Source organism: Chelonia mydas, chromosome 1 (genome assembly GCF_015237465.2).
Source record: "Chelonia mydas isolate rCheMyd1 chromosome 1, rCheMyd1.pri.v2, whole genome shotgun sequence".
NCBI classification, from domain to species: Eukaryota; Metazoa; Chordata; order Testudines; family Cheloniidae; genus Chelonia; species Chelonia mydas.
The window spans coordinates 235,216,106-235,231,548 of NC_057849.1; the positions used below are offsets into that span (position 1 = coordinate 235,216,106).

The following is a 15,443-nucleotide window of genomic DNA, read 5'->3' on the forward strand; positions in this document are numbered from 1 at the left end:
GAGAGACACTCGCACTGCTGTATTTTCAGAGTGGTGTGGTAGCAGAAGTAGTCTATAAACACAGGGAAGTGCGTCTGCTCGCTGAGCGTATGGGTGCGTGCACGAGAAAGGCAGGTTTCTGGCGAGTCTTGCTTTTCTCTGTTTGCAGATCATATCAACAGAAGGGGCTTTTATTTATCTGCTGCTTCTGACTGTGCTTTTCGGGAGCTTGCTCAGGTTGGTTGTGGCTGAGTTTGGTCCCATCCCATTTAGAGAGAGGAGGGCAACAGAATCAGGAATCTCACAGGTACAGAAGTTATCTAAGTGTGTCTCTTCTCTCCCCCTCCCCCCCCCCGTGTGCATTTACTAAGTTGATTTGATTTTTTTTATATTAGAACTGCTGGATTATGTGGGGGAGGGGTTGGTGGCAGAGTACTACAATGGTTTTAAATCTTTCTTGGGGCTTGAAAGACTTCCATAATATGAGTGTCATTCAAATTTAGGGTACGTTGTAAGCTGACATCTTTCAAAGCTTTGTGGAAATCTAGTGTGGTGCTTCTAATAGCAGACAACAGAGAATCACTTTGAAGTCTGAAAACTGGCTTCACAAATTCTTAATCTGGTCTTTCTCCAAGTGCAGATGGCTGTTAAAGGAAGATGCTGTGGATTATTATTATTTTTTACTTTATTTACAGTAGACCAGGCTCAACATCTTTTATTGTAGAAAGCCAAGAAACGTTCAGTCATGGTTACAAAGCTGATTAGCAAGTATGCCATACCTCTTTTTTGGGGGGGGGGGGGGGCGGTGGGGTGTCTGTCTTCTGGTCAAGTAGATTTAAACATTTGATTCTGTCCCTCCACCCTTTAAGCATAGAGTCAGATCTCGCATTAGATTTTGGGCTAGGCATCCCATACAGAGAAACGAGTTCATTGGGGATTATCATGAGACGTGGGCAGTCAGTTTAAATGATAATTTAAGGGTGGCATATGACAAGCGGTGCCCAATGTGCCTGCGTGGTAGATCGACCCCCTTGGCAGGTCTGATTGGGAATCTGGGGATGTGCCTGGAAGTTGGGGACCAGCTGAGGAAGGAACTAAAACACTGGAATTCTCAGGCAGTTCTGAAAATCCCATTTTGGCAGCGCAGAGTTAGTACTGAATGGGCTTTCACTTTCACTTTAAGGGTTTGTCCTGGGATTAAGTAGTAGCGTCAGAGAGATGAATATCTTGCCTTTTCCCCCTCCTGTTTTGCCTGGGCAACTTTTTTTTTTTTTTTTGAGGGTGCACGCTCCCTCTCTTTCCCTGAGTCAGTTTCTGGAAGGCTGTGGAGACTGATGCTGAATGGCTTCTGTAGAGGTCACTGTGTGTGTGTTAGAGAGAGAGAGGTTGTCCCTGGTGTTTGTGTCTAGCATATGCATGTGGTTTTGCTGACTGCACTCTCAGGCTTGTAAATTTTCACCATGGGAAATTACCAACAAAGCCCAATCTGTCTCCTGGCTGCTTTGCACTTTCCGAGGGCGGCTGTACTTGAGTGAGCTGCAGAACGGGAGGGGGGAGAAAGAGGAAAAGGGGGGGGGGGAGAAAGGGGGGGAGAGAGGTAAATAGCCTTAAATCGGAAGGGAGCTGCTTTCTCTGTGGTCTTCCACAAGAGCTGCTTGGGCTCTGCAATAACCGAGTGACCTTTTCTTTTGCTGTATTATGTCTGGCTGGTAAGGGATTGCATTTTGCAGCTGATAAAGCCCTGACTTCATTCAACGCGGCTCCTCACACGCTGCTTTTAGGTAAGTTGTCTTCAGCCAGGACGGCGAGAGACAGCCTTGGATTGCAAGATACTAAAAGGAGGACACCTGTAGCTCGGATGCGGTCAACACAATTACTTGGCGGATCCTTGAGGACCTCATTATTTTAAACTTAAAAGAATAGCGAGCTCTTCCCCCCCCCCCCACCCCCCCATCTCTCCCGCTCCTCCCTATATTTTCCCCCCAAACAATGCTTCTTTTTGACCTTTCCCAAGGAGAAGAGCTACAAAGCAGCCACTGTGCTTATTGAACTGCCTCCCCCTGTATCGCTTAATTGAGAAGGTAAGTGAGGCAACTGGGTACACAAGCTTTGGGTCATTTATGTGTGTGCGCATCTCTCTCTCCTAATGAGTCATAAACTGGGGCTGCAACACACACATACCCACTCGTCTCTGCACTGCAACTTTCACTCAAGCTGCAGCTCTGGCGAGACGGGTTTGTTTAAATCATGTGAGGCTTCATTATTTTAATGATGAGACATGAAATACATGCAATCGGAGGATGCTGAGCGAGACCCGCGCAGCTGAATGTCTGGAGAAACAGCAAAGTTAAACATGAAACTGCAGCAATTTGCACATTATTTTTCCTCCCAGAGCGTCTCGAAATTTATTCTCCATTATCAGGGGAGCAGGTGGATGGTTTCCCCCCTGCTCTAATCCCAGCACCTCTCTTTATAATTGTTTAATTTGTAACTGGCTCTGTTATTATTTTGAACCCCTTACGTGGGGTCCAGCAATTAGCACTCCTCCATTGCCACAAATGGATGTTTGTTTTTTTGCTTGCTTGTTAAGGCGAAGCAAATGGGGTGGGAGAGGGGATAGTGAAATCCCAAATACACAGGGGGTAATAGACTGGGAATCAGGCTGATGCAGTATATTTTTACATGGGGGGGGGGGTATCAGATTGGTGTTATGAAAGACTAGATCTATTTATGATCTTTTTTCATATTGAACATGATATGGTAGGCTAACGCGGCATGTGACAGTTTAATCAAATCCATTTGTTACCACGAAGCTAAAAGAGACCGCTGGGATTATAGGATTACGGGCAGAGTTAGGGAAGCATGTGGTTTTGTCATTCGCCATCATTTTGCACACTGCTACATTGCAAGTGGCTCGGCTTGTGTTTGTTCCACCAGTCCCCCTAACCCCCACCTCCCGTCTCCAAAGTGCCTGCACAATAGCCCCGCTTCGGCTGTCTGGTGTGTGTCTGGCTGCAGCGCGTAAGGCTCCTCGTTTGACCCAAACTGGGGAAACACTCGCTACTTTGGCTGGGATTTGGTGCTCAGCGAGAAGGAGCTGTCTAGGCGCTCTTAAGTCAACTCATGCAGAAAAAGGAGAAAAGTTTTGGTAAGGTTTCGATTGCGTGTCTTAGTTTGCACTTAGCAACTGCCGTGCACTCTCTGGGAGTGTTAAAAAGGCTGATCTCTCTTTCTAAATATGGTGCTGTAGCGTGTGTGTGTGTGTGTTCGTTCTAAAGAGATCTGAAATCTTGCTTCCTTTAACAGTTTTGTAGGACTGCTGCTTAAGCCAATTAATCTTGCTAGGTGCAACAAATATTGTACATTCTCTTGCAACCCCGTGCCCCATCCCTGTGTGGCTTGAAAAGGAATTAGCACAAAAGGCTTGAGCGTCTAACTCCAAAAGGGATCCTTTGTTGTAGAGTGTATGTATGTTTCTTTCTTTTTTTTTTTTTATTTTTATTTTGCATGTGAGCTGCATCAAAATTGAACTCAGTCTTGCAAATCTCTTGTTGGCCTTTGCCAAGCACTAGCACTTTGCTGCCATGGTAACTGTAATTAAACTGATAAGAGTGGAAAAATGTCAGTATCTCTGAGCCTTGCAGCTGCATTGGAGAAAAAGGGAATCAAATTGGTTCCCAGCATCATTGCTCCCCCCCACCCCCAAAAAGGAGGGGCGTCGGGGTAGGAACACAGTTAAGAAGCAGTTCCAGTCCCTGAGATCGGGGGGGACATCTATTTGCATTGTTGTCCCTTAGGGGGCTCAGGGGAGCAGGTGGATGGTTGTCCCTTAGGGGGCTACAGCCTGCTGGGATGCTCCGGGCCAATGAAGAGAGAGAAACAACCTTTTAGGCCCAATCTAGCTTTCAAAAGGGGAGGTGGGGAATCTTTTGTTTGGTGTCTCCTGGCAATCGAATAGCCATGTTGGCCAAATTCTTTAATCTGTGTCAGTGCTCCCAGCTATGGGACTGCGTTCCTATTTTAGCATCTATCTAACCTCCCCTTCTCTTCGACCCTCTTCTCCCCCCCCCCCCCCCCCCCCCCGGCATTCACCCTTAAAAAAAAAAAAATCTGATTCATACATGTCTTTAGAAGTGGGGGTGAAGTTTTTTGTTTACTATGGCAAAATTAGCTCAAAAGTATACAAAAGAATCCACATTCACAGTACTCAAAAACCTTACTTTTTTAATTTAAAAAAAAAAAAAACCCTGGGTGTTGCGGTTACTTTGTTGTGTTAACTACAGAAGCTGAGCCTGTGCGGATGAATGGCACAGAACAAGAGAGCATAATGGAAGCAATCAACCGTTCGGCTGGTTCACAATGCAATCCAGGCAATTAAAAGCTCACCAGAGTTTAAATGAAATGGTTCTACTTATTTCTGCGCACCACACTGCATAGGCTGCTATTTGTCTCTCTTTTTAATTATGATTTCCCTTAACCTGTCAAATAACTTGGAATAGCAGGGTCTCGGAGGCAATAAGAATTTTCCACAGAACAATTTACATGCCAATCTCAAACTAGTTTCCACTCCTCATGTGCTGTAAGCAAGTTATGAAATGTATCTCCGTTTATGAACACTTAACTTCTTTAACACTAGTGTATCCTCTTTTCTCCTGAATGGCTGGGAGAGAAGCTGTTGGCTGCTTTGTAAGTGTGTGACTACAAGCAACTAGGGCATCTCAAAAGCAGGGGCGCTGGAACAATTTGGATAGTGGGGGTGCTGAGAGCCATTGAACCAAACTGTAAACCCTGTATATGATTGAAACCCTATCAAGGGGGTGCGGCAGCTATACTGAAAAATGTTTTGGGTTTTTCCGCCTCCCCTGAATCTTTAACTCTTTTGTTGATTTTGTGTATCATCTTTGAAAATTCTTTAATTTTAAGATTAATTAAACAAGTTATCCAAACTAGTCTTTTTAAAACATGGGTGAAATTTGGCCCTTTGTGAGGTATAGCCCATTGATATTGGTAGGAGCTGTGCCTAACCAAACGCAAAATTTAGCCCTAAGTGTTCAAATGAGCCAGTGCAGAATACGAATGGAAAAGTCAGATGCTTAGCCTCTGACTGATACTTTAGTTTAAGACTAAATATCAACTCTGTAGGGAAGAACAGTATGTTCTGTCCAGCACCTTCCACAATGGGGGCACTGATCTTCATTGCAAATGTTAGGTCTGCATTGCAAATATTCTATTGTCTGGTTACACCAAATACTTGTTTCCCTCAAATTGAGGAAGAGGGTGAGTAATGGTGATAAACTTGGAGTGAGATTTGAGATTTTTTTTTAATTCTTTGCTGTATACTCTATTTTCAGGAGCCTATTCTCTCCCCCTCCCCCCCCCTTGTGGAGTTCATATCCACAGATTGACAGCCATTTCACAGTACATTCTAAATAAAAGGAATGGGAATGAGTCATTTTTGAAGGATTTGGTTATGGGAGACTAGGATAAAGTCCAGGAATCAGTAAATCAGAAGATAGAAATCTTCTCTTCCCTTTCACCATGAATTCAAAGGGTAGAAGATGGTGTCTAGGAAAAAATTTTTCAAGCTACAAAGCTGTGCTATCTGCTGTGACTTTAAAAAAAACAAAAAAAAAAACCCTTGATAATATATCAGGACTATTAAGAAATGTTAATTTGAGAGTGGCAAACTAGGGTCAATAATTGTGATCAGTCTCGACTCTAGATCTGTGATAGATAATTGGTAGTGCTCTGCACTCTGTGTAGGGAAACCTTGGTTTAGTTTTACAGATCAGCTGCTCTACTCACTGAGTTGAGTGTGTTTTGGAAAGGCTGATCGCAGTAGCTTGTGCCCCAAAGGGGTTCACGTTACTTCTGCCAGTTCAGCAACGACCAGTCAGAGTGTTTGGGTGGTGACTGTATCCACAGGGAGTCCTCCAGTTCTTCCTTAGAACAGAAGTATCCAGAGAGTGGTCCGTGGAGAGCTGGTTGACAGTAAGATGCTGGCACTCTTTATTTCAGACTAATATATTTTTGGCCATCTTTTAATTTAATTGATCACTTTCCATGTAAGCAATTGCTATAGTTGCCATGAGGATCGTATTGGGTCCTTAATGGGCGAGAGCTTGTCCATGAGGCCATCTGTGTTAATGTGACCCACACAATGGAAAAAAAAATTGGAAACTCTGCTTGAGAAATGAGGGGATAGAAATTGTCCAGGGTTTACAAAGAGGAGGGGGGTGTATCCTAAGAGTCTACTAGGCAATGCCAACACCTTTTTTTGGTGGGGAGGGGTGACAAGTGGGACACTATAAGGACGACTTTGAGGAAAAGTACTAAAATACTTGAAAACAAATCTCAAGCAATGTTAAACATCAATTGCATTGGATGAATTTTCACCAAAAGGGATGAGGCTTCAACCTAATGCAGCTGATGTGAAAAACCTCTCCGTCCCCCAATGGACCCTACAAATGTTGTCCTTCATGAGAAGACAGATATTGCCAGTTGGATGCATTTGAGCCACCTTTACCTCAGCCCCAAAAAAACAGATCGTGTCAGTGGGTTGGGACATAAGGACGCTCTCCCTTCTCATGTCTCTGCTTGAGCAGTGAATACAGTTAAAAATCTTGACATTACCTTTGACCATATCCTTACCTTTGCATTACATTTTCTATGTACTTTTACAGTTGAAAGACCCTGCAGGCCACATCCTTATTTATAACGTGATGACCTCAGACAAGCCTTCTGGGGAATCATGAGGTTTGATTATTTTAATGCTCAGATTTTTGAGCCTTGCATTGGTTCTTGAAGCTTGTTCACTTCAGACTGAAAAAGGACATTTGCACGCGGGTTTGATCAATTAGGATCAGAGACTGCCAGCCTGGATTCTCTACCATGGTTGCCTATCAAGTGAAAATTTTTACACTTAAGATTTTTTTTTAAGCCCTTATTTTAACCTGGATGCCCTGAAGCTAAAGTTTCAGGTCCTAGTAGAGTCCTTCATCCTTCTGAACTTTTAAAACCAAATTCCAAGCAATTTAGGCTTGTTATTCATCCATCTTTTTTTACTGGTTTACATTGTGTATATGGACAGGTTTCAGAGTGTTAGCAATGTGTATGTGGTTTCGAGACTGCCTTGTGCAAAGCCATGCACGGCACTGATATTTAACAAATGCTTATGTCAGAGGAAACTTTAAACACTGAGGTTTCTCTTTGCTCTGAGTGGGTATTAAATATCCAGTGGGATTTTTCCATAAGGTTTTTTTTTTCTCCAGTGTTCTTGACAAATGTTCTTCAAAGGTGTTTTGCTGTGTGCTGTTTGACTGCTGCCCTTAACCTCCATTCATGGCTGCATTTAAGTGCTGCTCCATGCATGCTGCTTGTGGGTGGAGGAGCACGGTGTAAGCTGCCATAGAAAGGGCTTAAGACACTGTCCTATGACATGGGTATTCTGCTTTTTTTTTTTTTTTTTTTTCCCCCCTTTCCCCCCCGCCCCGGCTCTTCCCTGTGACCTTGGGAAAGTCACTTAATCTGTGCCTCAGTTCCCCATATGTAAAATGGAGATTATGTCCATATCTGCTGGGAGCAGTGAAGGTCAATTTATTGAGAGATGCTACGGGGGGAGGGCAAAACACAGAGAAAAATAAAATTGTTCAATTTTTATGAGCTGTTGACATCTCTCAAATTAGCACTGTTGTATTTTGGGTTGCTTTGTGTTACTAAGTATTTTACATGTAATGTTAATCTAACAAATGACTAATAGATGGTGGGGGAATGGGACTATACTGGGGCATGCCACAGTGCGAGTGGGGATGAAGAGGGCTGTAGCCCACGAAAACTTAGGCTCTAATAAATTTGTTAGTCTCTAAGGTGCCCCAAGTCGTCCTGTTCTTTTTGTGGATACAGACTAACACGGCTGCTACTGTGAAACCTGTTCTAACTTCAGTGACCACAGAGCTTCTGAGGTAAAACTTAAGTTACTCCCTCTGCCCCGCCCACCCCAAAAGCCTCTTAACTGGATCTAGAATCTATGCAGACCACTGTAATCATGTGTTCTTCATGCAACTGCACTTAAAGACCACTTGGAATCTACAGCTGGCGCAGAATGAGGCAACTTGTCTTAGTAGTGCCAGTCATAAAGGCAGAACAGTGTTTCAAAGTCTACACTGGCTTCCTGTTGGCTTATGTGAGCTTAATCTCTTACCTAGCTCAGGTTGTAGCTACCTCAGACTGCTTCTTTCAACTGTTATGGTAACATACCAGGAGGGATCAGCTGATAAGCTGAATCTTGCAGTCCCCAGCTTTTAAAACAGTGGGTGGTAGGGCATTCTTGGTGAAGAGTCCATAACTCTGGTTATTGCTGTCCTTCATTGCTCTCACAGAGCCCACATCCAGCCTTCAGGGCATGGAGCCGAGCCCTTCTATTTTCCCAACCTCTGCCTGAGAAGGGAGAGTGTATAGAATCATAAAATATCAGGGTTGGAAGAGACCTCAGGTGGTCATCTAGTCCAACCCCCTGCTCAAAGCAGGACCAATCCCCAACTAAATTATCCCAGCCAGGGCTTTGTCAAGCCTGACCTTAAAAACTTCAAAGGAAGGAGATTCCACCACCTCCCTAGGTAACGCATTCCAGTGTTTCACCACCCTCCTAGTGAAAAAGTTTTTCCTAAAATCCAACCTAAACCTCCCCCACTGCAACTTGAGACCATTACTCCTTGTTCTGTCATCTGCTACCACTGAGAACAGTCTAGATCCATCCTCTTTGGAACCCCCTTTCAGGTAGTTGAAAGCAGCTATCAAATCCCCCCTCATTCTTCTCTTCTGCAGACTAAACAATCCCAGTTCCCTCAGCCTCTCCTCCTAAGTCATGTGTTCCAGTCCCCTAATCATTTTTGTTGCCCTCCACTGGACTCTTTCCAATTTTTCCACGTTTCTTGTAGTGTGGGGCCCAAAACTGGACACAGTACTTCAGATGAGGCCTCACCAATGTCAAATAGAGGGGAACGATCACGTCCCTCGATCTGCTGGCAGTGCTTCTACTTATACAGCCCAAAATGCTGTTAGCCTTCTTGGCAATAAGGGCACACTGTTGACTCATATCCAGCTTCTCATCCACTGTAACCCCTAGGTCCTTTTTCTGCAGAACTGCTGCCTAGCCATTCAGTCCCTAGTCTGTAGCGGTGCATGGGATTCTTCTGTCTTAAGTGCGGGACTCTGCACTTGTCTTTGTTGAACCTCATCAGATTTCTTTTGGCCGAATCCTCTAATTTGTCTAGGTCCCTCTGTATCCTATCCTTAGCCTCCAGCGTATCTACCACTCCTCCCAGTTTAGTGTCATCTGCAAACTTGCTGAAGGTGCAATCCACACCATCCTCCAGATCATTTATGAAGATATTGGACAAAACCGGCCCCAGGACCGACCCCTGGGGCATTCCACTTGATACCGACTGCCAACTAGACATGGATCACTACCTGTTGAGCCCGACAATCTAGCCAGCTTTCTATCCACCTTTATAGTCCATTCATCCAGCCCATACTATTTTAACTTGCAGGCAAGAATACTGTGGGAGACCGTGTCAAAAGCTTTGCTAAAGTCAATGAACAACACGTCCACTGCTTTTGCCTCATCCACAGAACCAGTTATCTCGTCCTACAAGGCAATTAGATTAGTCAGGCATGACTTGCCCTTGGTGAATCCATGCTGACTGTTCCTGATCACTTTCCTCTAAGTGCTTCAGAATTGATTCCTTGAGGACCTGCTCCATGATTTTTCCAGGGACGGAGGTGAGGCTGACTGGCCTGTAGTTCCCAGGATCCTCCTCCTTCCCTTTTTTAAAGATGGGCACTACATTAGCCTTTTTCCAGTCCTCCGGGACTTCCCCCGATCGCCGTGAGTTTTCAAAGATAATGGCCAATGGCTCTGCAATCACATCCGCCAACTCCTTTAGCACTCTCAGATGCAGCACATCTGGCCCCATGGACTTGTGCTCATCCAGCTTTTCTAAATAGTCCCAAACCACTTCTTTCTCCACAGAGGGCTGGTCATCTCCTCCCCATGCTGTGCTGCCCAGTGCAGTAGTCTGGGAGCTGATCTTGTTCGTGAAGACAGAGGCAAAAAAAGCATTGAGTATGTCCTCTGTCACTAGGTTGCCTCCCTCATTCAGTAAGGGGCCCGCGCTTTCCTTGACTTTCTTCTTGTTGCCAACATACCTGAAGAAACCCTTCTTGTTACTCTTAACATCTCTTGCTAGCTGCAACTCCAGGTGTGATTTGGCCTTCCTGATTTCACTCCTGCATGCCTGAGCAATATTTTTATACTCATCCTTGGACATTTTGTCTTCCACTTCTTGTAAGCTTCTTTTTTGTATTTAAGAGCAGCAAGGATTTCATTGTGAAGCCAAGCTGGTCGCCTGCCATATTTACTATTCTTTCTACACATCGGGATGGTTTGTCCCTGTAACCTCAGTAAGGATTCTTTAAAATACAGCCAGCTCTCCTGGACTCCTTTCCCCCTTGTGTTTGACTCCCTCAGGGAACTGATGGGCATCATCCCCGGGGGAGAGAGTCTGCTTTTCTGAAGTCCAGGGTCCGTATTCTGCTGCTCTCCTTTCTTCCCTGTGTCAGGATCCTGAACTCTACCAACTCATGGTCACTGCCTCCTAGGTTTCCATCCACTTTTGCTTCCCCTACTAATTCTTCCCGGTTTGTGAGCAGCAGGTCAAGAAGAGCTCTGCCCCTAGTTTGGTTCCTCCAGCACTTGCACCAGGAAATTGTCCCCTACACATTCCAAAAACTTCCTGGATTGTCTGTGCACCGCTGTATTGCTCTCCCAGCAGTTATCGGGGTGATTGAAGTCTCCCATGAGAACCAGGGCCTGCAATCTAGTATTTCCATGAGTTGCTGGAAGAAAGCCTCGTCCACCTCATCGCCCCCCCCCCCCCCCCCCCCCCCCCCCCCCCCCGGGTCCGGTGGTCTATAGCAGACTCCCACCATGACATCACCCTTGATGCTCACGTGTCTAAACTTAATCCAGAGACTCTCAGGTTTTTCTGCAGTTTCATACTTGAGCTCTGAGCAGTCATACTGCTCCCTGACATACAATGCAACTCCCCCACCTTTTCTGCCCTGCCTGTCCTTCCTGAACAGTTTATATCCATCCACGACAGTACTCCAGTCATGTGAGTTATCCCACCAAGTCTCTGTTGTTCCAATTACATCATAATTCCTTGACTGTGCCAGGACTTCCAGTTCTCCCTGCTTGTTTCCCAGGCTTCTTGCATTCATGTATAGGCACTTGAGAACTTGCTGATCGTCCCTCTCTCAGTATGAGGCAGGAGCCCTCCCCTCTCGCGCGCTCCTGCTCGTGCTTCCTCCTGATATCCCACGTCCCCCACTTACCTCAGGGCTTTGGTCTCCTTCCCCTGGTGAACCTAGTTTAAAGCCCTCCTCACTAGGCTAGCCAGCCTGCTTGCGAAGATTCTCTTCCCTCTCTTCATTAGGTGGAGCCCATCTCTGCCTAGCACTCCTCCTTCTTGGAACACCATCCCATGGTCATAGAATCCAAAGCCTTCTCTCAGACACCACCTGCGTAGCCATTCATTGACTTCCACTGAGATTTGACGGTCTCTACCCAGGCCTTTTCCTTCCACGGGGAGGATGGACGAGAACACCACTTGCACCTCAAACTCCTTTATCCTTCTTCCCAGAGCCACGTAGTCTGCAGTGATCTCCTCAAGGTCATTCTTGGCAGTATCATTGGTGCCCACGTGGAGAAGCAGGAAGGGATAGCGATCCAAGGGCTTGATGAGTCTCGGCAGTCTCTCCGTCACATCGTGAATCCTAGCTCCTGGCAAGCAGCAGACTTCTCGGTTTTCCCGGTCGGGGCGGCAGATAGATGACTCAGTTCCCCTGAGGAGAGAGTCCCTGACCACCACCACCCGTCTCCTTCTCTTGGGAGCAGTGGTCATGGAATCCCCAACCCTAAGATAGTGCATCTCATGCCTTCCAATCAGCGGAGTCTCCTTCTGTTCCCTTCCCTCAGATATATCATCTAGTCCACTCTCTGCATTAGTACCTGTGGAGAGAACATGAAAATGGTTACTTACCTGTATCTGCGTTGCTGGTATATGGACGCTCCCCTTTCCTCTTCTGGAGGTCACATGCTGCCAAATTTCTTTACCCTTCTCCTGTCCCCACAATGCAGCCTGCTCTGAATCTTCAGAACGTTGTGTCTGTAAAAGCATATCCTGACGTCTGTCCAGGAAATTGTCAGTTTCTCTTATGCAACGCAGGGTCGAGACCTGTTGCTCCAGACCTTGAACCTTCTCTTCCAATATGGAGACCAGCTTGCACTTTATACAGACAAAGTCGCTTCTGTCCTGTGGAAGAAAGACAAACATGGCACATCCAGTGCAGGTCACAACAGCTGAACACTCCCCATTCTTTCTACTAGCTTCCTCAGGAGTTGTAGTAACTATTCAGAGAAGCCAGCAAGATGTAAGCCTCAGTGGGCTCTCCCCAAGCAAACTCCCTCTGTTAGCCTCTCTAGGCTAGGGGTGTGGGTAGTAACACTTGATTCTGGGTTGGGGTTCTTTATTGTATTGCTCAGATCTTTCACATTTGACTATGAGACCCAATATTTTTTCATGTTCTGTGTGTGTGTGTGTGTGTGTGTGTACACCTTCCTACTGTATTTTCCACTGCATGCATCTGATGAAGTGGGTTTTAGTCCGTGAAAGCTTATGCTCAAATATATTTGTTAGTCTCTAAGGTGCCACAAGAACTCCTCGTTCTTTTTGCTGATACAGACTAACACAGCTACTGCTCTGAAACCTGTGATTGTAATATTTATAATTGGGTGCACTCTTATTAAAAATACAAACTTATATGCTTGGCTTGAAACACTGGAAAAAATATAGTAATGTCAGTGTGTGTTTGGTGCATTCTCTCTCTCTTTCTTTGCTGCCTGCCTGATGTAATGCAAGGAGCAATAATATAGCCCTGTTACCCGTTTAAAGTGGGAGGACTTTGAGATGCCGGGGGCAGAGGAGGGAAATGCTTGGATTTTAAAGGATCAGTCAGATAACTATGCCGATCTGGGGTGGAATTCAAACTAGTAACCTAGAGACATACCTTTTCAAGATCTTTGAAGATCTTTCAAGATGTGTTTTTTTAAACTGTTAAAACTAGTGCAGTTGTGCCCTGCTCCTGATTATCGCCAAAGGACACATAGCAACTAAGGCCTTGTCTACACTACGGGGGGGTAATCGATCTAAGTTAAGCAACTTCAGCTACGTGAATAACATAGCTGAAGTGGACGTAATTAGATCTACTTACTGCGGGGTCCACGCTATGCTATGTTGATGGGAGACATGGGCTGTCCCGTCAACTCCCCTTGCGCTTCTCGTTCAGGTGGAGTACAGGAGTTGACGGGAGAACGATCTGTGGTCGATTTAGCGGGTCTTCACTAGACTCACTAAATCGATGCATCAGCAGTCGATCACCACACATCGATTCCCCTGGTAAGTGTAGACAAGCCCACAGTATCATTTCCAGTTCTCCTAGTTGTCTACCTCCCCACCCCAATTTCCCCTTTAACTTAATTTTGCAACCTGTAGATGTCAGCCACTCAACATCTCATTTATAAGTGACATTTACTGTTTTATCTAAAGCTGCTATAATTCCATTTACATCTCTTAAGGAATGTTTGTTATAACAGGTGTTAGTTCATAAAATGGTCTTCTTCTATATCACTGTATACTGGCCAGAGCTGGGAGAATCAGGAGAAGTGGGTTCTGTTGATCTGCTTGCCAGCGAATCACTGACCTTGTGCAGGTCATTTAGGGCCAATAGTGCTTTAGTGCTATTTAGTCTGGACGAAAAGTGTTCACAGAGAAATTCTCAGCACCTCCTAACTTTCACTATTTGGTCACCTTTTTTTGGGTGCCTAAATGGGAACTGAGCTCCCAGAAATCTGGCCCTAAATATTGAGCCCTCTTGAAAATCTAGACTTATACCTCCGCATTGCTTCAATTTTTCCCACCTATAAAATTGGAACGCTTGTGCTTAATATTTGTGAATCCTTGGGATGTGCCGAATACTAAATATTATCAAATTTAGGATGATTTTTTTTTTTTGGGCTTCTGATTCAACTCTTCCTCAGATTTGTTCAAATTTTCGGCCATTAGAAGTTTGACATTTTATGTGAGAATTTTTAACCCATTATAGAGCAATTTTTGCCAAGTGACTGAGAAAGCAGGGATGTTGGGGAGAAGGTAAGGAACGTAGCAGAGATCTGCACTAATCAGTTAGATTAAATGAATCTCAATGCTATTGTCAATGTGATATTAACTATTTAGATCATACACTTCATCTAAAGAGCTGTCGCTTTATGCATTAGGAAGAAAAATTCACACCTGTGAAGGGGAGACTTCTTTTGATCCCATTCTTCTGTCTCATTTGTTTTATTTCAGGTATACAAATGCTCTCAGTCCAGCCAGACACCAAGCCGAAAGGTTGTGCTGGCTGCAACCGTAAGATCAAGGACCGGTATCTTCTAAAAGCCCTGGACAAATATTGGCATGAGGACTGCCTGAAGTGTGCTTGCTGTGACTGTCGTTTGGGGGAGGTGGGCTCCACCTTGTACACCAAAGCCAACCTTATCCTTTGTCGCAGAGACTACCTGAGGTAGGAGGGAGGAGTTATTGTTGTCTAGTATGTAAGCATGTAGTCCTGTTTGATCTGTCTTACACGTGAGAGACCTTGGAACAATAAACCCCTGACTGCTATAAAATCTTTGCCCAGTGCTATATTTTAAGTACTATACAGATAAAACGAATGCCATGATAGAGAAAATACTTCAACTTGAAATAACCCACTGCATACCTTCTTAAAGTATAGTACTCAGTGTAAAATGTATAGATGTCAGCCTGACAACACTGGTGTCTGAATCCTTCTATTGAGAGGAGTGCAAGCAGTGTAAGCATTGTAGGTTTTGCACTCTGCTGTGCTTCCACCCCAAACTTGGAGGAATCCTTTCTACCTCTTACAACAAAAGTGCAGAGTTTTAAAGCTCACTATGTTAGACCCTGCTGGTGTGTTTTAATGTAGTGCTGTTTAGAACAGTACTACATTGACATGCACTTGGGACCCTTAAGTGCACCCCAGCAAAGTCTACATGGACCCAATAATGTATAATATGTTAGTGCATGGTAGAACTCTCACCCTCATAAAGCACGTTACCCCACTGTGCAGACAAGCCCTAAAATAGATTAGGTGGTAGGTCTAAAATGGCCATACACCCCAGAAAAATACAGCAACACAAATTAATGTGAAATACTATACTGGTGGTCACTGGTACTCTGCTGGCTGGCCTCATTACATCTCCCTGCCTTAATGATGATCAGATTGTGGGAGGGGAACACAGGTGTGAGCTCTGTACTGCTGCTTGGTATCTTCCATTCAGTTAT

At 44.9% G+C, this 15,443-nt stretch overlaps 1 protein-coding gene across 10 annotated transcripts in view; it reads left to right on the forward strand.

Annotated features, from left to right (window-relative positions):
- The window catches only part of LMO3 (LIM domain only 3), an 82,838-nt gene that overhangs the window by 2,483 nt on the left and 64,912 nt on the right, over positions 1-15,443 (forward strand). For 2 of the 10 annotated variants that reach the window (XM_043539160.1, XM_043539162.1), the window contains exon 3: positions 14,448-14,661. In XM_043539160.1, the coding sequence (XP_043395095.1) occupies positions 14,456-14,661 (206 nt within the window). In that variant the 5' untranslated portion in view covers positions 14,448-14,455. Of the gene's footprint in view, positions 287-764; positions 1,128-1,538; positions 1,761-1,993; positions 2,061-2,947; positions 3,128-14,447; positions 14,662-15,443 lie in introns of those variants that run through there. The other 8 variants (XM_043539151.1, XM_043539170.1, XM_043539173.1 and 5 more) reach the window with 8 other exon arrangements.